Source organism: Pleurodeles waltl, chromosome 3_1 (assembly GCF_031143425.1).
Source record: "Pleurodeles waltl isolate 20211129_DDA chromosome 3_1, aPleWal1.hap1.20221129, whole genome shotgun sequence".
NCBI classification, from domain to species: domain Eukaryota; kingdom Metazoa; phylum Chordata; class Amphibia; order Caudata; family Salamandridae; genus Pleurodeles; species Pleurodeles waltl.
In genome coordinates this window covers 1,748,998,140-1,749,020,522 of record NC_090440.1, presented here as the reverse complement: position 1 = coordinate 1,749,020,522, position 22,383 = coordinate 1,748,998,140, and the positions used below count along the sequence as shown (strand labels likewise).

At 44.9% G+C, this 22,383-nt stretch overlaps 1 protein-coding gene across 1 annotated transcript in view; it reads left to right on the top strand.

Moving 5' to 3' along the window:
• UNC80 (unc-80 homolog, NALCN channel complex subunit) overlaps window positions 1-22,383 on the top strand; it is a 2,774,722-nt gene that overhangs the window by 1,251,892 nt on the left and 1,500,447 nt on the right. The window contains exon 29 of the mRNA XM_069225668.1: window positions 8,450-8,557. Within this exon, the coding sequence (XP_069081769.1) occupies window positions 8,450-8,557 (108 nt within the window). The remainder of the gene's footprint in view (window positions 1-8,449; window positions 8,558-22,383) is intronic.

Below are 22,383 nucleotides of genomic sequence, written 5' to 3'. Positions count from 1 at the left end.
ACTGTGATTACTCCTGCTTTCCTGGGCTCTGGGGTGGGTTCTGTTACTTACCTTTGGTGTTTTCTTACACTTGCTTCAGTGGGAAACCGACTTTCACATTCCACTATTTTAGTATATGGTTTGTGTTCCCCCTAGGCCCATTTCTAACTATTGTGATTTTCACTATTTGCACTGCTTTCTATCTGTTTTTACAGCTATTTCTGCATTCTAGTGTATATACTGTGTATATTATTTACCTTCTAAGGGAGTATAGTCTCTATGGTATTTTTGGCATTTGTGTCACCAAAATAAATTACCTTTTTTTTATAACACAGAGTATTTTCTTTCATGTGTGTGAGTACTGTGTGACTACAGTGGTATTGCATGAGCTTTGCATGACTCCTAGTTAGGGCTTGGCTGCTCATCCACACTACCCCTAGAGAGCCTGGGTCACTGACTACTTTTTACTAATAAGGGATAACTGGACCTGGTATAAGGTGTAAGAACCTTGGGTACCCATTACAAACCAGGCCAGCCTCCTACAGGCTGGACATGACCAACTCACTAGGCAGAATGGTTTCTTCATTGGTGGCCTTACGGCACCACGCCTAGTTGAGGATTACTGGCTTTTCGGGGGATGTCCAAGCTTTGCTTAGTGACATGCCCTTTGATGGCTCCCATCTCTTTGGAGACAAGGCAGACTCAGCGCTTTAAGGACAGCAGGGCCACAGCCAGGTCCTTGGACCTTTCCATGGCTCCTCATCAATGCCAGTCCACCTTTTGCTCCTCTAGTGGCTACGGAAGGGGTTTCCAGATGCATCTCTAATCGCCAGCCCCCATAGCCCATAAGCTTTCCTACCCCTGCAAGGCGAGGATGTGGCACCCACAGATCCTATGGGTCAGGCAGCCAGAGGTCGGCCAGGTTCACCAACCCCCAACAGCTGCAGCCTCCAAGCCTCATTAGTCTGCCCTCCAACAATCATGGGCAACCATTGGGCGGCAGGATAAACCTTCATCTGCACCACTGGAGGTCAATAACATCAGACCACTGAGTTTCCAGATTGTCCAAAGAGTCTACTACCACCTCTTCATGAATATCCCTTCACCCATGCCACCCACGACAGGCTGACGGAGGACCATCTCTTTTTACTCTACCAGGAAGTGGTGGCTCCCTTGGCTCAGGGAGCTATGGAGAGGATGCTAGCATCAGAAGTAGGTTATGGTTGTTATTGTAGCTACTTTCATCTCCCCAAGAAAGACTGAGGCCATCATCCTATCCTAGACCTGTACCCTCTCAATTCAAAATTAAAAATGCTCATGCTAGCACACGTCCTATATGTTCTGGCCACGGAAAACTGGATAGTAGAGTTGAACTTGTAGGACGCATACTTCCACATCCCTGTCCTGTCTCCCCACAGACTTTACCTGCAGTTCACGGTAGATCACAAGCACTTTCACGTAACCTTGCTCTTCTTTAGCCTTACAAACGGCCCTCAGGTGTTCACCAAGGCGATGCTGGTTGTTGCAGCTCATCTGCGGAGATCAGGGGTGCCAGTCTTCCCCTTTTTCTATGACTGCCTGTTTAAGGTAGGCAGTCGTCTCCTACCTCCAGACTATGAGGGATCTCCTGCATTTGCAGTGGTTCACTATCAATGTGCCAAAGTCACACTTGACCCCTTCTCAGACGCTCCCTTTCATCAGCTGTTCTGGACACAGTTCGGTTTTGGGTTTATCCTCCCGAATGGCGAGTCCAGGATATTCAGGGTATGATACCCATGTTTGAGCCTCTTTCCTGGGTTTCGGGGAGATTGACTCTCAGACAGCTGGACCTCATGGCCCCCTACATCCTGCTTGTAACACATGGCTATGCATAACAATAGTGGTCCAGTCGGAAAGACCAAACAAAGGACAAAGCTGAATCAATCCGCTTATCCTATAATTAATTAACAAAACCCTTCTTCACCACTACGAAGTATGGGTCAGGATACATTAATAACAGTATATAACAGTACGCATATTTTATCTATATTTTTTGCAAAAATATATTATTCTGTTACATTGTGTCACAGTTGCCCCAGACAGAAAATTCGAGAAAATGAAGTGCTCAAAAAGAAGTGCCTGTGAATAAAGTTAAATAAAGAGTGTAGGAAAAATACGATAAGCATATCATAATCCAATACAAAGAAAGCCCGTCAGTCACAATTGCTACACATTACAAATATAATCTCACTGAAAGTGGGCAACTGTCTCAAATTATATTTGCCCTAAAGTGGATCAACTATACCATAATGTAGATGTTTCGACCGGGAGAAAGGAAAATGTGCCAATTACAGCCTCACCAGCGGCCTTTATCAGGACTTGTGACCAAATAAAGGGGCACAACCTAGACTACTCAAACACTGCTCCGGTGATGAGGGGTCCACCTGAGGATAATTACGATTGATACAGTTATCATAAAAAAAATTGCTGTTTCAAAAATCAACACAGTGCAATTTTCAGAGTCTTTAGTGTTAATCTATTGGAGAAAAACAGGAATGCATTTTCACAGATAAGTACATGACTTACAATACCAGTTTTCAGGGTTTTACACTAGCATCAGGCAAGGTTCTGGTTGATACCAAGAGTGCACCCACAGCGGCACGGGGGCGGCTGGGTGCAGAGGCCAAAGTCAGAATCGGTGCCCAATGTTAATCAATAGAGACTGGGGGGGAATAAGACGAGCTGCTCCCAGGTAAGTACAAGCAGTGTCAAAGTGTGGTCTTCAGGGGGTTGAGGCAAGCACTGGAGGTGGGAGGGGTGGGGGCACAAGGCAGCACCAAACTTACACCCTCAGCGGCACAGCGGTGCAGAGTGCCCACACCACATTGGGCGCCCAATGTTATCCAATGGAGACAGCGGATATCTGCTGAAGCGCTGCTTTCAGATAAGTAAAGGTGGATCAGGGGTCGATCTCCTGGAGTTGAGGTAAGTACAAGGGGTGCCACAAGGCAGCACCAAACTTAGACCCTCAGCAACACAGGGGTGGCCGGATGCAGAGTATCAACACAGCGTTGGGCAACCAGTGTTATTCAATGTAGGAGATCACTTTCAGCAACATGCTGCAGGCTCTGACCAGGAGGCCTAGTGAGGTCAACCCACAGTTGCCTAGGTAAGTTGAGATGCAAGGGGTTGTAGGGACACCAACGGTCCAGCTTCCCAATGCCCAGGTGCTCTGGGTGCAGAGGTGTCTTTTGGCGTTTGAAACAGCTTACCAGGTATGTCGCGATATGGCAGAGTCCTCAGATTTACGCTGCAGGTGCCGCTGTGGAATCCGGCAGGAGTCAGCCCACGGTGGTGTCTTGGTCAGAAGTGCTAGGGAACCTTCACTGGACTGGTGGGCCATTTGGACTCAGGCCGGAGGCGTCTTTAAAGGGACTCCAGCCTCACTCCGGAATCATGAGTCGCCAACACTCTGCACTGACACCCGACTCGTGTACAGAAGAACCAGCACCACAGAGAGGACCCCCAGGTGACTCCCATGACGGGGAAACCCTGAGACAACCTCCCTGCACCCCCACAGCGACGCCTGCAGAGAGGACCGAGAGGCTCCCCCTGACCGTGACTGCCTGGTAACAAAGGAACCTGACACCTGGAAGAATCACTGCACCCGCAGCCCCCAGGTCGGAGAGGAACCAACTACTGGTGCAGGAGTGGCCAGCAGGCGGCCCCCTCCTTGCCCAGTTGGTGTCTCGTCTGAGAAGCCCCCCTGTGCCCTGCCTGCATCGCCAGAGTAACTCCTGGGTCTCTCAATTGATTCCTATCTGAATCCCTACACCTACTTCACACACTGCACCCGGCCGCCCCTCTGCCACTGAGGGTGTACTTGGTGGGCCTGTTTGTGACCCCTCCCCTAGTGCTCTACAAAAAACCCTGGTCTGCTCCCTGAGGACGTGGGTACTTACCTGCTTGCAGACCGGAACCGGAGCACCCCTGTTCTCCATATGCGCCTATGCTATTTGGGCCCTACTTTGACCTCTGCACCTGACCGGCCCTGCGTTGCTGGTGCTGGGTGTTTGGGGTTGCCTTGAACCCCCAGCGGTGGGCTGCCTATGCCAAGGAGACTGGACCTGTAAGTGCTTTACTAACCTGAGAAACTAATCATTACTTACCTCCCCGGGAACTGTTTATTTTTGCAGTGTCCAGTTTTAAAATAGCTATTTGCCATTTTTGCCAAAACTGTGTACATTACTCTTTTAATTCAAAGTTCCATACTTACCTGTGTCAAGTACCTTACAATTTATGTACTTACCTAATTCTGAATCTTTTGGTTCTAAAATAAGTTAAGAGTATTTTTCTATATAAAAACCTATTGGCCTGGAGTTAAGTCATTGAGTGTGTGTCCTCATTTTTTGCCTGTGTGTGTAAAACAAATGCTTAACACTACCCTCTGGTAAGCCTACTGCTCGACCACACTACCACAAAATAGAGCATCAAGATTATCTAATTGTGCCACTATCAACCTCTAAGGGGAACCCTTGGACTCTGTGCACATCATCTCTCACTTTGAGATAGTATATACAGAGCCAACTTCCTGCAACATTATTTGTAAGTGTAATTATTATATTCGTAGGAATGTTGAAAGGTTAAAATATACACGTTTGTAAATCCTTACCTTGACACACTGACAGGCCTAAACAATTTGGACCGATGCAGCACCTAGGCTCAGATTGCACAGTGACTGATACATGTGCATTCACAGTCTTTTCAAAGCGGGTGGGACCTGTGAACTTGTCTAGACTAGAGCATAGTTACTTTGGATGGGGCAATGCTGCTTTAAATAACAATGCCCTACTAGGATACTGCATTTTTGTAATTTGTGGAAAACCAAAGAATCAACACAAATAACAGATCTTGGAGTGATAGCAGCAGAGTTTCGGGGTGCTGAAATGGGATATCAGCTAAGTGACAATGGCATCAGAACTCACTCACCCCCTGTACATTCCTTTCAGTGAGTTAAGTGCCTGCTCTGGAGATGTGTCTGTAACATACATGCCACTCATGCCTTAACTGTTCATGTCATGTCAGCAATGAAAACTTGTACTAGTCTGCCCTACTGAATCTCTTCTGTGAGAAATGGAAGACTGCACTTTCTGCCACTAGTGACAAAGGGAAGCAGGCTTTGCTACTGCCATACTGTTCCTATTCTGTGAAGAGGTAAAGCTTGCACTCCGGCTACCCGATTTGTACCAGTCCTGTGATGGGAAAAGCGTGTGATGATGCTACCCTAGCTATACCTGTTCCCTGAAGGAGGGAAGTTTGCACAGTTTTTGACCAAGGTGTAGCTGTTCTCTGAAGAGGGGTCTTTGCTGCTCGCTATCATGTAAAGAGCAAATGATGATTTGAGTACACTTTAATAATATGCCCAGGCCAGAAAGAAGCTGTAATTGAACCCAGTCGAAACTAGTTGTAGGGCCCTGACCCAGAGACCCTAGTTTCAATCACAGCTTCCCAGCTTAACCAAACTGTATGGCCCTGGGTAGCTGCCTTTCTTCCCTGTGCCTCCTTTTCAGGGATCATCACATTTGAGAGTAGCTTGAAATAATTCCGTTCAGGATCTGCAAAAAACTTGCCTCCTGGGTCACTAATTAAATTGTCTTCAGGAGAGAAGGCGGGAAAATCCAATATCTATCTAGGAAACCTTGTTTCAATCCTAGCTTTTCAGTCTTGATCAAACAGTGACCCTAGGCACTTTCTTTTCTTCACTGTGCCTCCCTTTCCATGGTCATTGCATTTAAGAGCACCTTGAAATAGTAAAGTATGCACACTGTATAACAGCCTCACGTTTATAAGTTATTACATTAAAAAAAGAATGCTAAATATGTGTCACAAAAATAACATAATAATATATACTTTACATGTGTAAAAATAATATACAGATAATACAAACAAAAAATCAACTCTAATTTTAAAACAAAAAACAATTGTTAATTAACCGCAATTAAAAACGCTATGTATCACATATTAAAAATATACATATGTACAATAAGACATTTTAAATGTAAACAATTATTAAACATATTACTTGAAAAATGCATCACTAAAATGAAATTAAATTAACTCTTAAAAATCTAATCTCAGAAATGCGTCTTGAAAAAGTAAAAACAAAAAATTCCCATAAAAATACAGTTATAGGGGGTCATATTTACTATTCCCACTCCAACCTGCGCAATAGTAAGGAAAGTGTTGGACTTCGGAAGGGTCAGATTTACTATTCCCACTCTAATGTAAGCAACATCCTCCCCAAATTAAAAAAATATATAAACAAAACTATTAATATAAAACATATTTAACAAATATGTTAAAAGTATATTTTAACATCACAAAATGTATTAAAAGAAATACAAAATAAAATAAATACATTAAGAATTAAATATATATAAAAATGCAAAATGTTACCATTTAAAATGTATATATATTTAAAACACTTCCCAAAATTAACAATAAACATTAATTCAAAACTAATACAAAAAATATAGAAATCAGCTAATATACAAATAATTTAAATAAATTAATTAACAAAATAAATCTAACCCGTTCAGTTACAATTAATTACCATTTTAATTAAAGTTATCTACTAAATACCATACAAGTAAAATACTTTACAAAGTTAAACAAATTAAAGAATATAGCATGTAACACATTTAAAATTGAGTATTAAAGAACCTTTCCACTCCATTCCACACGAACCTAACAATTTGGCAATAAATAACTTCAAATAAAAGAAACGGAATCTTTAAATATATTACCAAAACAAAACAAATAAACTATACTCAACAAATATATACCCATTTTATATTAACATAACATAAACTATTAAAACAACAAAATAAAATATATATATATATATATATATATATTATATAAACCTCTATTAAAAAATATAAAGTACCTAAAAACATGATATTCTTACCCTCTATATTGTGTCCCACCATCAGTAGTACTCCTAAATACTTCCAAGTGCAAGATATAGAACCCACTGATGAGCATTCACCACCCTGTATAGTAGTACATTATAATTATATGATAGGTTTGGCTGCTACTTGCATGAGCTTTGTACTTTGGGCATATTTTGTCGGTTTATGAAAATACAGTCCTTTAACGCCTCTCACTCCTTAGTGTGTTGGCTCCCTGCTTTGTGCCTGTACTGTATGTGTGAGAGAACTGTATAATAGCCCTTCTGCCACTGCCACCTATCCTTAACTAATTATCTGTGTTAGGGAAGGTTGGGGTACGAGACTCCATGTTGTAATTTTATTGTGTTGCGAACAAACAGTTCACATTGAAAATGCTTGTTGTAATACATATTGTGAGTGAACGAGTGAATATTTTCGAGCAGAGTTTATTTTTTGTTTTACGTGTGAAACAAGCAGTTTTTGAAATGAAGGAGGTGACTTTGTAAAATCTTAAAACATAGATGAAAAGGGGCTCCATGTCAGTTATAACACCATCAGCAAAATTTGCTATTTTAGCCAGCATTTGCTGGAACTCAGATCCCCCATGGTGAGGTTTTAAGCCCGGGATTAAAGCACAGCAAAACTACAATTCCTGATATGAAATATGCTGTTGATTGAAAAAGAACATAAATAGACAATGGTATCTTAAGGCGTAGTGGCAAAGCGTAGATTTGTGAAACGTAAAATAAAATGTAGTACATGGCGGGCAGTTATAGTGCATTTGCATGCAGGCAGTAAAGTGAATAGCCCAGTTCCTGAGGGGACAGAAATGGTATTTCAGATGCATATGCAAACATCTCCGGCTAATGGGCTGGCATTGACACCCCTTGGAAATCTTGCAGGCTAAAAGAACCTTATTTACCACACTATTGCACTTAGAGGTGTCTATAGGCACAGCGAAATAATATCCTTTCACCCTCTCTTCTCGATCCCATCCTCGGGGATTTGTGCGATTTAGGTTGCACGCCTACACCACCACTGTGTTGGGTATGCCCAGGCATTGAACAAGTGCAGCACAGACTTTACTGGGCATATGATTTAAGAAAGATATGCGCCTTGGGGAACGTTTGCTAAAGATAAGGTTTTAATTTTCCTTGCCGACATTCAGTTCCATTGTGAAAGACCAAATGGGCGTCTTATCTTTTCGCTACAGAAAAAGGAAGCCCTTTAAAACAATTCACGAAGTTAAAAGGCAAAGAAACAACCAGAGCAAGTTAGCTATAAACAAAATATATTTTCCATGTCAACGACACCAAAAACATGTGTGTCACAAGACAGAAACCAAATGATAGAATTCAAGCTAATTCAATGGACCAAAAATGCAACCTGCTTTGTGCTTCAAAGGCAGGACTAAAACAAAGGTTGTATTTTGGGAAAAATGTTCTGCAGGCTTACCTGCCATTCCTGTTGATGCCATGTTTTATTTCAAACTTATCTCTTTTTTTCTTGCAATCTAATAATTATTGTGTTTTTTTAAGTGCCCCGACAAATCGTGCCTTCGAACGCCTTCTCTGAAAAAGAAAATGTCTGAAGCTAATCTGGAAGGGAAAAAGGACACTGGAATGATAAAATACATCAGGCATCAGGTAGGACGCATTAATGGATGTGTATGTGCAGCAGGTGACACTTTAATAGAATGTGCAGAAGGTGCACGCCTTCTTATCTGTACAGTTAGGGCGCAATAGCTCCTGATCATTTTAAGTTCTTGTTTTTCTTAAATCCAGTGTTTAGTTCTGGGATATTTTTCTTCCCTTATGTGTTCTTTCTAGCATCTGTTTCGTTCCTGTGCCTGTTTCTCTGATAATCTCGGACCATTTCACTTCCTTTGGTTTTAAATCAATTCACTGCAAGTAGGCCTTTCTGCAATGAAAGTCACATTGCTTAAGGGTGGAAGAGGGGGAAAGCGCGAGAGGGGAATGAATGAGAAAAAAAGGCAAAGGGGCAATAAGTAGAAGGACATTTAAAATAGATAATATAGTGTGTCGTTGGCAGTGATGGAAAGACGAACAATATGGGGCAATCGAAGAGAGTGGGAAAAACCCACAAGTAGAAACAGGAAAGGAGGAGGAGAATCCGCTTGATAATAACTACAGTAGCACCTGCAGGCCCTTGTCTCCCGAAGGTCTTGGACGTTTGCATTGCAAGGAAGATAGTGCAAACTATACAGACCACTTTAAATATGCATCTGAGAAGTAACTCATGTGCACCCATACAGTATAATCCTCAATCTGCCCGGCTAGCTGTCCTTCTTAGCTTTCGTGCTTTACTATCACTGTCAGTGTTCCTAGGTACTGCTTATGTGCCACAACCTCATCTTTTGGCTGCCAAAATTAGATTTTTGTCCTGAGGCTTTTCCTTCTTCTGCTCGTAGTTTTTTTTTGCTTAGTAAATGCTGCTAGCCCGCATGTTTCAAAGACAGAGAGGCATATTGACAAGAAATTGTGCATCATAGATGATGTGGCACTTTTCCTGCACCACATTGCGCCCCCTAACGACACCATGTTTGCATTGTATTTGCAATATAGTGCACCATGGGCAATGTTAGGCCAATAGCGTCTAAAATGTTGACGGTATTGTGGCGCTTTGGTGAATTAGCGGCAAAATATATGGCCACCAAAGTCAGGGGAGGCCCATTGAATACAATGGGAGTGTCACTTTAACACCTGCCTGAAGCAGGCATTAAAAATGATGCTAAAATGGCGCAGTAAAATCTTGTAGATTTCACTGCGCCGTTTTTCTGGGCTCCTAACGGGGGAACGCCCCCCTTGCATACATTATGCCTGGCGCAGGCATAATGTAAATATGGCGCAACAAAAATGCTTCCTTAACACCCCAGTAGCATAAAAAAAATGACGCTAATGTGGCACAGGGAGGTGCAAGGGGCTTGTAAATATGCCCCAGAGTGTTTTGCCAGTCTTCGTTGTCTAATTTTAAGACATCTGAAGTGCTATTTTTCACATGTCTTCTGTTCTCTTTAAAGACCTGTTTTGAGTCCATCACTACATCTTTTGAGTGGAATAGTGGCATGGTTTATAAGCTTGTTTTCACCACTTCTTCCCTTTGTCTATGGACAGCAGGGTGTATCTCTGTTCACTCATTCTCAGAGACCGTATTCCCTTGCTTAAGGTCACACTGAGCTGCTTGTAGTATTAGTAGTAGTAGTTTATTCGATCAATGAAAGAACATTTACATAAAATGCATCAATACATAAAGCCACATATATAAATACATTTTAAAAAGAATAACAAAATATTTATTTACAATATCATCAAAGTGTATAAAACAGAGATACAGCTCAAAATGACATCCGCAGAGGTATTTTCAGAGCTACCTGCGTGGTATATAATGCTAATTAATAACTAATATTTTGATCCTAGTATGCCAAGCAAAAAGCAGGTACCTTGATACAGAAAACACAAGCCATTCCGTGTTATCTCATCCTAAAATCCTTATAGCTTCTGCGGGTCAAGAAATAGACATTATCCGACATGCTGGGACTATCCATCTTCTTCTGGTCTTCACATATGCAGGGCAGAAAAACATAAAGTGCTATACAGATTCAGGACAAAGGCTACACACTGGGCAAATCGGAGATGAAGTAGACTGCTTCCATTTACTTTTACTTAGATTCACAGGTACATTTTCATACCTGAATTGTAAATAAAGTGCATGTGCAATGGGGTTATATCTGATCTGTAAATGTCTCCAATATGAAAGTACATTTAGTATCCAAAAACCACCCAATTAAAATGCGAAGTGCTAGATGTAGGAAGGTACCGTCTTTTTGGCATGGTTACCCCCACTTTGTGCGTGATGTGAATTTGTTTTTGAATGTGCTCATTGAGATCCTGCTAACCAGGACGCCAGTGACTGTGCTCTCTTTCCCTAAATTCAGTTGTTCGTGGTTTTACACTCCATAATTGGCATACTGGTGCCCCCATGTAAGTCCCTAGTATATGGTACCCAGGTACGCAGGGTATTGAGTACCAGGGGTCCCCCATGGGCTGCAGCATGTATTAGGCCACCCATGGGAGCCCATGCAAAACCTCTCTTCAGGCCTGCCATTGCAGCCTGCGTGAAAGGGTGCTTGCACCCTTTTCACTACAGATCATTGCACCAGGTCACTTTAAGTCACCTCTGTGGTAGGCCCTCCTAGCCCAGAGGGCAGGGTGCAGGAACCTGTGTGTGTGGGCACCCCTGCATAAGCAGAGGTGCCCCCTTGAATGCCAGCTCCATTTTCATGGACTTCGTGAGTGGGGGGACGCCATTTTACGCGTGTACTGGACATAGGTCCAGCTACATAATGGTAACTCCGAACCTAGGCATGTTTGGTATCAAACATATCAGAATCATACCCAATACTGTTGCAAGTATTGGTTGTATTATCCCATGCATTTTGGGGGTCCTTAGAGGACCCCCCAGCATTGCTCCTACCAGCCTTCTGGGGCTTTCCGGGCAACCCACGCTGCTCTCACCCCTCAGAAAGGTTTCTGCCCTCCTGCTGCTTGATCAGATCAAGCCCAGGAAGGCAGAACAAAGGATTTCCTCCGAGAGAGGGGGGTAACACCCTCTCCTTTTGGAAACAGGTGTTAAATGGCTTGGGAGGGGTAGCCTCCCCAAGCCACTGGTATACTTTGAAGGGCACATTTGGTGCCCTCCTTAAATAAACCAGTGTGCACTGGTTCAGGGACCCCCAGTCCCTGCCTTGGTGCGAAACTGGATAATGGAAAGGATAGTGACCACTCCCCTGTCCATCACCACACCAGGGGTGGTGCCCAGAGTTCCTCCGGAGAGTCCCTTGATTCTGCCATTTTGAGAGCATCTGAGTAGCCAGGCCAAGCAGGTGACGTCAGAGCTCCCTCCTCATAGATGGTCACCTGGATTGGTAACCAATCCCCCTTCCAGGGCTATTTAGGGTCTCCCTCTTGGATGGGTCCTCAGATTCGGCTTGCAAGATTCCACAAGGACTTCTCTGCAACCTCTGCTTCGACTTCTGGCCACTGGAACTGCGACTGGACCATCCAGTAACCGACAATCTGCATCCATGATGAAAACTCTGCCTGAAACATTGTTTCCACAGCTCCTTCCAGATTCTGCAACATTTCTCCAGATGTGCATCCTCTGAGGGCAGCAAGTCTTCAGTCTGCACAAGAGGGAAGAAGGAATCTCCTTTGGAGTGAAGGAGTCACTCCCTGCATCCGCAGGCACCAACAGCAATGACGACCGGCTGGGGTGTCAGCTTGTATTAAAGACAGTTTTCTCTCGTAGGGGATTTCCATGTATAGTCATAAGCACTGAATAGTTCCGCGCGCCTGCGGGGACCCCGGAGCACTGATGTGAAGTATATTCTTAAGTGCAAATACCAGCCCTTTGAAAAAGGTCTGTCAAAAAAACACTTAAGAATAACACTGTGCAGCCTATGTGAACAGCTACACAGACCAAATTGTTGAAAAGAAAAACAGCTGTAGTGTAAATTCACGTTCAAATACCTATTTATTCTAGAAATGTAATTTAAAAAAAATACATTCTCATAATTTATTTACACCTCTCATGAGAATAAAACAATGCAGGGCAGTGTAGCCCATAGGCTGCCATTATACAGAATGTAAATAGAGCTGTGCCTTTAAGAAAGTAAAGTCTTCCTGTATCCCATCATGCACAGCAAAAGGCAGTTGCCTCAGTTCTTTTTTCCGGCTCCTTTTGACAGGACCCTGAAGCATTGAGCTCTACCTCACAAAGCGTTTCTTTGACAGAAATTCAATTAAAATCTTTTGAATTTCAATTTCACTCGACGTTTTTAATATTGAGTGAACATTACCTAACTTTTTCTGTCAAATTCTGACAGAAATTTAAGGTTTTTCTATTTAGAAATGCCTTCACTTTTTGACAAATGTCCGTCTTGTGGCAAAAAAAAAGGCTAAAACAGATCCACACCGGGTCTGTATAATTTGCCTTCCATCCAGCCACAAACCTGATTCCTGTGACATCTGTAGAACTTTCTCCAGAAGGACTCTTCGTGATAGGGAGAAAATTCGACTTCAGGCTAGAGAGGACAGGAGAAGAAGTGGTCAATCTGCCACAGAGCGAGGAGAAGGTCAGTCTTCTACCAGGGCTCACCCTGTTTCCTCTGCAACTTCTGCCAGACCTGCTCAGAAACGGCATAGGTCTAAAACGACGTCGAGGGCATCGACGTCGAGACCAGGAACGGTGCTAACATGCTCGCCGTCGAGAACCGGTTCACCGGCGAGAAAGAAACATCGTTCGACGTCGGCAGCCGTTTCGCCGCCGAGACGGCGTAGATGCTCGCCGTCGAGAAGGTCTGGGTCACCGTCGACGCGACGAGGACGGTCGACGTCGAGAAGATCTGGGTCCGGTTCGCCGTCGACACGGCGAGGACGATCGGCGTCGAGAGAGAGTGCTTGCCTTCGGAGACGGTCGCCGTCATCGCATCGACGGCGAGGAAGGTCGTCGTCGAGAGGATCTCAGCGACGAGGGGAATCGACGTCCGGTGGGTACCCGCCGTCACCGTACTTCGACGTCGAGGAGTGTGTCGACGTCGAGGCGGCAGTCAAAGAGACCTAGAAGGGTTTATACCACTTCAGAATCCTCGGCCTCACTCATCCTACCTCCAGCTTCGCCGCAGCTCTCTCCTCAACAGTCGCCGTTGCCGCAGACGCCAGTAACACCTACGGCTCCTCTTCCGGCTCCTCCTTCAGAATCTGTTCCGAGGACTCCAGCGGAATCCAGGAGACATTCCAGACATTCCTCTAGACGTTCGTCTTCTTCTCGGCACCATCGTCATGAGTCACTTCAGAGATCTCCACATTCGCGTCACAGGCATTCTTCTTCGTCTACACGGGACTACTCTCCAACCCTATCGGACTCACGTCCCCGAGAGTGTCCCCCATAGATGACGTAAATACATTCCAAGAGGTCCTAGTGCGCAGGGCGACCAAACTAAATATCACGCTGGCGGTACCCGCCCCATCGACCTCAGCGATTTTCGAGACTTTACACCAGAGGGCATCTTCAAGACCTTTACTTCCACTGGTCCCGGGTCTTATTGAACCGGCAATGGATATTTTTCTGACACCGGCCACAACGAAATCTGCTCCTTCCAGACTTATTAAAAAGTATCGCCCACCAGAGCAAGATCCTCTATTTCTAAGGTCGGACCCAGTGCCGGACTCGGTGGATATAGTAGCGGCAAAGAAGCTACACTCTACATCACCGTCTTCCTCCTCACCTCCGGACAAAGAGAGCAAAAAGATCGATGCTGCAGGTCGAAAAGTATGCTCTACCGCAGCCATCACAATAAAAGCAGCCAGTGCCACTGCTTTATTAGGAAGATATGATCGGGCCCTTTGGGACTCTATGCTGCAGTTTGCGGAGCACCTACCCAAGGACAAAAGGGAAGATTTCTTAGAGGTCGTGGATGAGGGAGCCATGGTTTCCAACCAGGTAATAAGCGCTGCTGCTGATTCTTTGGTGCTTTCGGCACATAACTACGCTCATGGAGTAGCGCTAAGACGACACGCATGGTTGCGATTGACATCTCTCAAACCAGAGGCACAACAGAGAATTCAAAATTTACCATTCTCAGGCTTCACTTTGTTCGGCTCTCATGCCGATGACGAGATGTCAAGAATGAAGTCTGAGCTAGACACTTTAAAAGCGGTAGGCATCGAACGCCCAAAGGAACAGCAAAAAGTATTCCGTCCCTACCAGCGAAGGCTTTTCACCCACAGATATCAGACACCACACTGGATGTCCTCGCGTCCCCAGCAGCAACAGCAACATCAAAGGGCCTTCTCGACACAGCAAAAGTCGACAAGGGGTCCTTCCACACCGCAAACTCCGGCGACTCGCCAGGCTCCTGCTATTAAGCCCTGAATCTTCGCTTCCTCCTCCTCCGTTATCCACTCCGGTAGGGGGAAGTATCTCAAATCATCTGGACGAGTGGCTACGCATCACATCAGACGCCTGGGTATTGAATATTGTGCGAAATGGTTACGCTCTCAGATTCACCAGTCCTCCTCCATCTGTTCCACCCAAACCAGTCAGCCACCACCTCGAAGCTCTTCAGTTAGAAGTCGCTATTCTATTACAAAAAAAGAGCTATAGAACCCGTCCCGATCAACCAACGCGGGAAAGGGATTTATTCGAGGTATTTTCTAGTGCCAAAGAAGGACAAACAAGAGTTTCGTCCCATTCTAGACCTAAGGACAGCAAACAAGTGGATTCGCAAAGAGAAATATCCTTGCACCAAATTTACCCACCTCTTCGTCAGGGCGATTGGCTCTGCGCGATAGACCTTTGCGACACTTATTTTCACATTCCAGTGAGCAAGAAACATCGAAAATTCCTAAGGTTTACCGTCGGCAAAAGTCATTACCAATTTGCGGTTCTACCCTTCGGCCTCAAATCAGCGCTGAGAACTTTTTCCAAATGCATGGCGGTGGTAGCCACCCATCTGAGGAAGCATCGAATATTTGTCTACCCCTATCTAGACGATTGGCTCATAAAGACCTCCAACTATCTCAAGGCCCAACAACATTTCAAATGGGCGCAACAGCTGCTACAGAATCTCGGTCTTCAAGTCAATCTTCTGAAGTCCACAGCAACGCCTGTTCAGAGGCTGCATTACTTAGGGGCCATTATAGATACCAATCAAGGAAAGGTGTTTCCTTCGGAGGAACGACGATTATCGATTCTCCAAAAGTGCAAACAACTAGAGAGAAATCCACAGACCACTGCAAGAGTAATAGCCTCTCTACTGGGCTCGATGGCGTCTTGTATCCACCTTGTTCCCAATGCTCGCCTCCATATGAGACCCTTACAGGAATGCCTGGAGGATCACTGATGGACGATTGGGAGAGCAGAGTCTTTCTTTCTCCCCACGCCTTACAGTCCCTCAAGTGGTGGTGTTCACCCAACAATCTCTTGGTGGGGATTCCTTTCCAGCAGCAGCCTCCAGCTCAAACCATTGTAACAGACGCATCATTGCTCGGATGGGGAGCGCACATGGATCATTTTCGAGTCCAAGGCAAGTGGTCACAGAGAGAGGTTCTCTATCATATCAACCTGCTGGAGCTTCGCGCAGTCCATCTTGCGCTCAAGGCCTTCCTACCTTCTCTGAAAACGGAAATTCTCCTCCTCCAGACGGACAACGTGGCCACCATGTATTACATAAACAAACAAGGAGGCACCAGGTCCAGGATATTATCCAGAGAGGCTCAGACAATCTGGCATTGGCTTCTAGCCAGGAACCTGTCGATAGTGGCAATTCACCTGCCGGGCAGCCAGAATGTTCAAGCGGATGCTCTCAGCCGCGTAATGGACGAGAACCACGAATGGGTATTACACGACGACGTCGTTCGTTCCATTTTCGCACTATGGGGTACCCCCTCTATAGACCTATTCGCAACCCCAGAAAACAAAAAATGCCAAAGCTTCGCCTCCAGATATTACCATCCAGGGACACTGGGGAATGCCCTGTGGATAAGCTGGTCAGGAGCATTTCTTTACGCCTCTCCACCGCTTCCCCTGATACCGGCAGTCCTCCAGAAGCTATCCAATGCCCAGTCCAAAATGATTCTAATTGCTCCAGAATGGCCACGCCAATGGTGGTTTCCAGACCTTCTTCACCGGTCACTCAAGCCACACATCAGCCTCATCGTCCGGACCTGCTCACTAAGTTCAGAGGGCAGATATCTCATCCCAACCTCTCATCGCTGAGTTTGGCAACATGGCTCCTGAGCTAGTGCAATATGGACATTTGAACCTACCTCAGGACTGTATGGAAATCCTAAGAGAAGCAAAGCGCCCTTCCACACGATTGGCTTATGCATGCAAGTGGAAAAGATTCTGTTTGTGGTGTTTAGACAACAACGTTGACCCGGTATCCTGTGGAGAGGAGACTATCCTGCCATACTTGCTAAGTTTGGCAAAATCGGGTTTACAATTGTCATCAATAAAAGTGCACTTGGCGGCTCTAACGGCATATAGAAAGAGCCCCTCTCAGACCTCTTTTTTTAGGATCCCAATTATCAAGGACTTCCTGGAGGGCTTAAAAAATGTTTTTCCTCCCATTAGGAGGCCATCTCCTCCATGGGAACTGAATGTTGTCCTATCACGTCTGATTCTACCTCCGTTCGAGCCAATACATAAAGCATCACTTCAACATCTCACGTGGAAAACTGCCTTTCTGGTTGCAATCACATCAGCGCGTAGGGTCAGCGAAATCCAGGCCCTTTGCGCCCAAGAACCCTACACGGTCTTTCATTCTGCGACAGTAGTGATGAGGACTCATCCAAAATTTTTACCAAAAGTCGTTTCCGACTTTCATGTGAACCAAACCATTTCATTACCAACTTTCTTTCAAAATCCAACTACCCCTGCCGAGAGAACTCTGCATTCTCTGGATGTAAAGAGGGTTTTGAAATTTTACTTGGACAGGACAAAATGCTTACGTAAATCACAGCAGCTCTTTGTTAACTATGGCCCAGTTAGAACAGGGTTGGGCACGTCTAAACAATCATTATCCAGGTGGATTGTTTCATGTATACTGTTATGTTATCAGTTAGCGAACAAATCTCTTGGTGGCAGGCCAAAAGCCCATTCTACTAGAGGGAAGGCAGCTACTGCTGCCTTAATGAGAAATATCCCTTTGGCAGAAATATGCAAGGCAGCCACTTGGAAATCGCTCCATACCTTTACACAGCATTACTGCCTTGATACAGACGCTAGGGCAGATGCGCAGGTTGGACAGGCCTTGCTTAAGAATTTATTTGCATGACTCATGTTTTTTGTCAGTATTATTCTGTCTACTCCACCGCGGTTATGGGGATGGGCTTGCTAGTCTATTCAGTGCTTATGACTATACATGGAAATCCCCTACGAGAGAAGGAATGGTTTCTTACCTGTAACTCCAGTTCTCTCGTAGGGGTATATCCATGATAGTCATAAGCAACCCTCCCTCCTCCCTGATGGAGTTGACATAGAAAAGGTTGCCATAATAGTATTGATGTTGGTACTCCAACGAATGTTTTGTTCCTTCATGTCAGGTTACAAGCCTTCAAAAAGAACTGAGGCAACTGCCTTTTGCTGTGCATGATGGGATACAAGAAGACTTTACTTTCTTAAAGGCACAGCTCTATTTACATTCTGTATAATGGCAGCCTATGGGCTACACTTCCCTGCATTGTTTTATTCTCATGAGAGGTGTAAATAAAGTATGAGAATGTATTTTTTTTTAAATTACATTTCTAGAATAAATAGGTATTTGAACGTGAATTTACACTACAGCTGTTTTTCTTTTCAACAATTTGGTCTGTGTAGCTGTTCACATAGGCTGCACAGTGTTATTCTTAAGTGTTTTTTTGACAGACCTTTTTCAAAGGGCTGGTATTTGCACTTAAGAATATACTTCACATCAGTGCTCCGGTGTCCCCGCAGGCGCGAGGAACTATTCAGTGCTTATGACTATCATGGAAATACCCCTACGAGAGAACTGGAGTTACAGGTAAGAAACCATTCCTTCTTGGGCACCTTTAGCCAAGTTTAGCAGCTTTCCCAGCCCCTCTCACATCCACCCAGTACCAGCATTCTTTCTTAAAAAAATCTCCGACAAAGAGCCCTCTTGTAGGACCCATCAGGCATTGCAGTGCCGGCCTGACGAGGAGCATGGCCCGCTGATGAAGTATGTCACCCAGTGGTGAGTGAGGGATACTGTGCCTGTAAGACTAATGCATGTGGTGACCGAAAAGACCCCCTACCCTAATTGGTGGAATGAAGCCCATTCTTTTGGAACAGTGCATCTTGTTTCAGTTATAGGTTCATGTAGGGAGATTGATGCACTGGAACACATCATTCTCCCTAGTTTTGTATCCCTATCTTTTTTTAGTATAGCATATTTACAAGCCCTTTGTGCCACCTTGCACCGCCCTGGCGTCATCTTTTTTTTTACGCTAAGGAGGCGTTAAGGAGGCCCCCCATGTGCCATATTTACAAAGTGGCGCAATGCATGTACTGCACTACTTAGTAAAACCTTGTGCCACAATATACCTGCGTCAGGTATAATGTATGCAAGGGGGGCATTCCTAAGCAGGAAAGCCCACAAAATGGCGCAGTGAAATTTACAAGATTTCACTGAGCCATTTTGTTCATCGTTTTTAACGCCTGCTCAGGGAAGGAGTTAGAGTGATTCTCCCATAATAACCTAATGGGCCTCCCTGTGCTTTGGTGGACTAGTGCCATAATTTATGGCGCTAATCCAGCACAGCTCCACAATAGCATCATAAATTATGATGCTATTGTGCTAACATGCACCATGGTTCACGGTATAGTAAATACAGCGCTACTACCCCATGGTGATGTTAGGGGGGCACAGGGCAACACAACAAAAGTGGTGCATCAAAGCTGATGCACCACCTTCTTGTAAATACCCCCCTAAGGCTTTTAAGACAACAATATGAGTAATGCTTTTCATTCCAAGGTCAGGCCGTATCTGGACCAATGGTGTGCTTAGAGGTAAGTTTTGTTTAGATCTTATAAATTTATTATAAACTAACTCCAATCCCTTTGTATGTTCCAGACCCCACAATTCAGCCCCATAAAGGACTGCCCCCAGCTCTGTACTTCAGTATATTTCAAGTAAGGGGAAACTGAGGCAGAATACAGACCGATTGAATTTTTCAACAATCGCCGCCTCTACATGTTGCAGTGACATTTGGTATTTTTAAATCTGGAAGACCATGACAGATTACTGGACAATCTAACTCATAAGTAGTCAAAAACCTTAACCTGCTCAAGAATCTTCGATCCCAACCTCGCCTTCCCTTTAAATGATCAACGAGGCCAAAAGGTCATACGTTTAGTTTTCTAGCAGCTGATCTACAGGCCAAATTAATCACATACATTAGAGAACCTGTTTAATATGTTCTACATGCTCGTTGGTGTTTTCGAGATCAACAGTGTATCATCGGCAAAGAGAAGTGCTGGCATTAGTTGGCCCCTGTTAGAAACTGGGTCTCTAGTTGGCAGAGGTATACACCTTTGTCCAAGTAGGGACCACAATCCCAGTCAGGGTAAGTCACAACACAATCCAAATTATCCTGTGCTCACCCTCCAGTAGCTTGGCACAGTGCAGGCAGACTTATCTTAGAAGGCAATGTGTAAACTATTTGTGCCATAACTCATGCAGTAACACGGTGAAAAAAACACAAAAATACACCACACCAATGTACACAAGCAAAGTTATGAACTTTTAAAGATTAAATCCCGCTAAAGTGCTAAGAAACTCAGTAGCACCAGCTGGGGCGATCACAGTGCCATTGACTGAGCCATTCCCAATAATCTTAATGCAACAGATGCTGGTCACGGAGTCGCAAGGACTCCCAGGCACAGTACCTTTGGAAACTAAGAAACAAAGATGTCCCACGTCAGGGAGATGAAGCATTGCTGGAGCCGGTGCAGCGTTGGTTCTGTACCGTGAGGCAGGGGAGGCGTAGGTTCTGTCCGGTTGCAGAGAGAGCTGGTGCTGCGTCGGTGATGAAACGTAAGTTCCTTGTGACCTGGCGGGGTCGTGGAATCCAGTCAGTCAAGATGTGATGAGTCGACTTCGCAGTGTCGCGATCACACTGTGTGATCTCATAGGCGTCGCAGCAACGTCGGACGTACGTTGCAGGCCGCTGTCGTTGTGTGCAGCAAGGACCATGGGGTGGGTGCCGCAGCGGCGTCGGTGCTGCCCTTGCTGAGTCATTCTTGGTGTTGATGAAGTCGGAAAACTAGCTAAAGGCTAGCTGGTGAAGTTTTTGTTGGCCGTGATATTTTGGGACAGGAGGTAAGCTCAATCCAAGCCCTTGGAGTGCACTTTTGGGGAAGACAGAGTCCTTCCAGCAAAGTTAGAGGCCTGTAGGGTAGCAGGGCAACAAGCAAGGCAGCAACGCTTCTCATCAACGCAGTCCAAATTAGTTCTTTGGGCAGCCAGGCAGTTCCTCTGACAGAGTGCAGGTGTAGAACCAGAAGTGTCTGATTTGGTGGCATCAGACACCCAGTGTATATACCCAAAAATGCCTCTGAAGTGGTGGAGACTTCAAAGAATGGTTTTGAAGTGCACAAGTCCCTCTTTCAGCCCAGTCCTGTGTGCCTGGATCCTCATGGGGGGATATCAGTCCCTGTGGGAGGGCAGGCCACAGGCCTTTGAAATGTAAGAGAGAGACCCTCCACCCTTCCTGCTCAGGGAGACCCGTTCAGTATGCAGATCAATGCAGATGTGACTGAATGTATCTGTTTATCGCTGTCTGGGTGTAATGTACAAGGAGAGCTGTCAACCAGCACAGACCAGACGTGGATTGGAGACAGGGCTGTAAGGCACAGATGACAGTAAATGCACAGAAATGCCCACTTTCTAAAAGTGGCATTTCTAAAATAGTAATATTAAATTCAACTTTACCAGTAAGCAGGATTTTCTATTACCGTTCTGGCAATACTAAACAAGACAGGGCTGTCCTTCTAGATCAAAGTCTACAACTTAAAGGTGTATGAGGGCAGTTCTAATGCTAGTCTATGAGAGGAGCAGGCCTCATAGTAGTGGAAAACAAATTTATGAGTTTTTCACTACCAGGACATGCAAAACACTAAGGTACATGTCCGGCCTTTTACCATTATAGCACTCTGCTCTAGGGGTTACCTAGGGACTACCTTAGGGGTGACTTATATGTAGAAAAGGGGGAGTTTAAGGCTTGGCAGTTTTAAATGTCATTTTGAAGTGGCAGTGAAACTCCACACACAGACCTTGTAATGGCAGGCATGATACATAGTTAACAGGCTACTTATGTGGGTGGCACATTCACCGCTGCAGACCCACTAGTAGCATTTAATTTGCAGGCCCTGGGTACCTCCAGTGCACTTTGCTAGGGACGTACAGGTAACTGAAATATACCAATTGGGTAGATACCAATGTTACCATGTTTAAGGGAGAGAATACATGTACTTTAGGACTGGTCAGCAGTGGTAAAGTGTGCAGAGTCCTAAAACAAAGTCAGAAAAATGGAGGGAGGCAGGTAAAAAGTTGGGGGATGACCACCTTAAGTCTGTCAGGTCTAACAGCCCCATAATTTAGGGGGGGGGTCACCTCCAAAGTCATTCAGTGCATCAGTCAACCCATTCATGTATAAAGTAAACAGGGTTGGGGCTAGGACGCAGCGATCCAAACCCCTCTAGAGAGATTAAGTTTCTTGCTTAGTTCACCACCCTTATCTCACCTAAGTTGTGCATAGTTACCTTGATGCAGGTGAGCTATAAGTTGCAACAGGCCTGGCGGTATCCTTGCATCCCTCAGAGCAACCCACAATTTGTCCAGTGGAATTGAATCAAAGGCAGATTTAAGGTCCACAAACACAGCACAAAG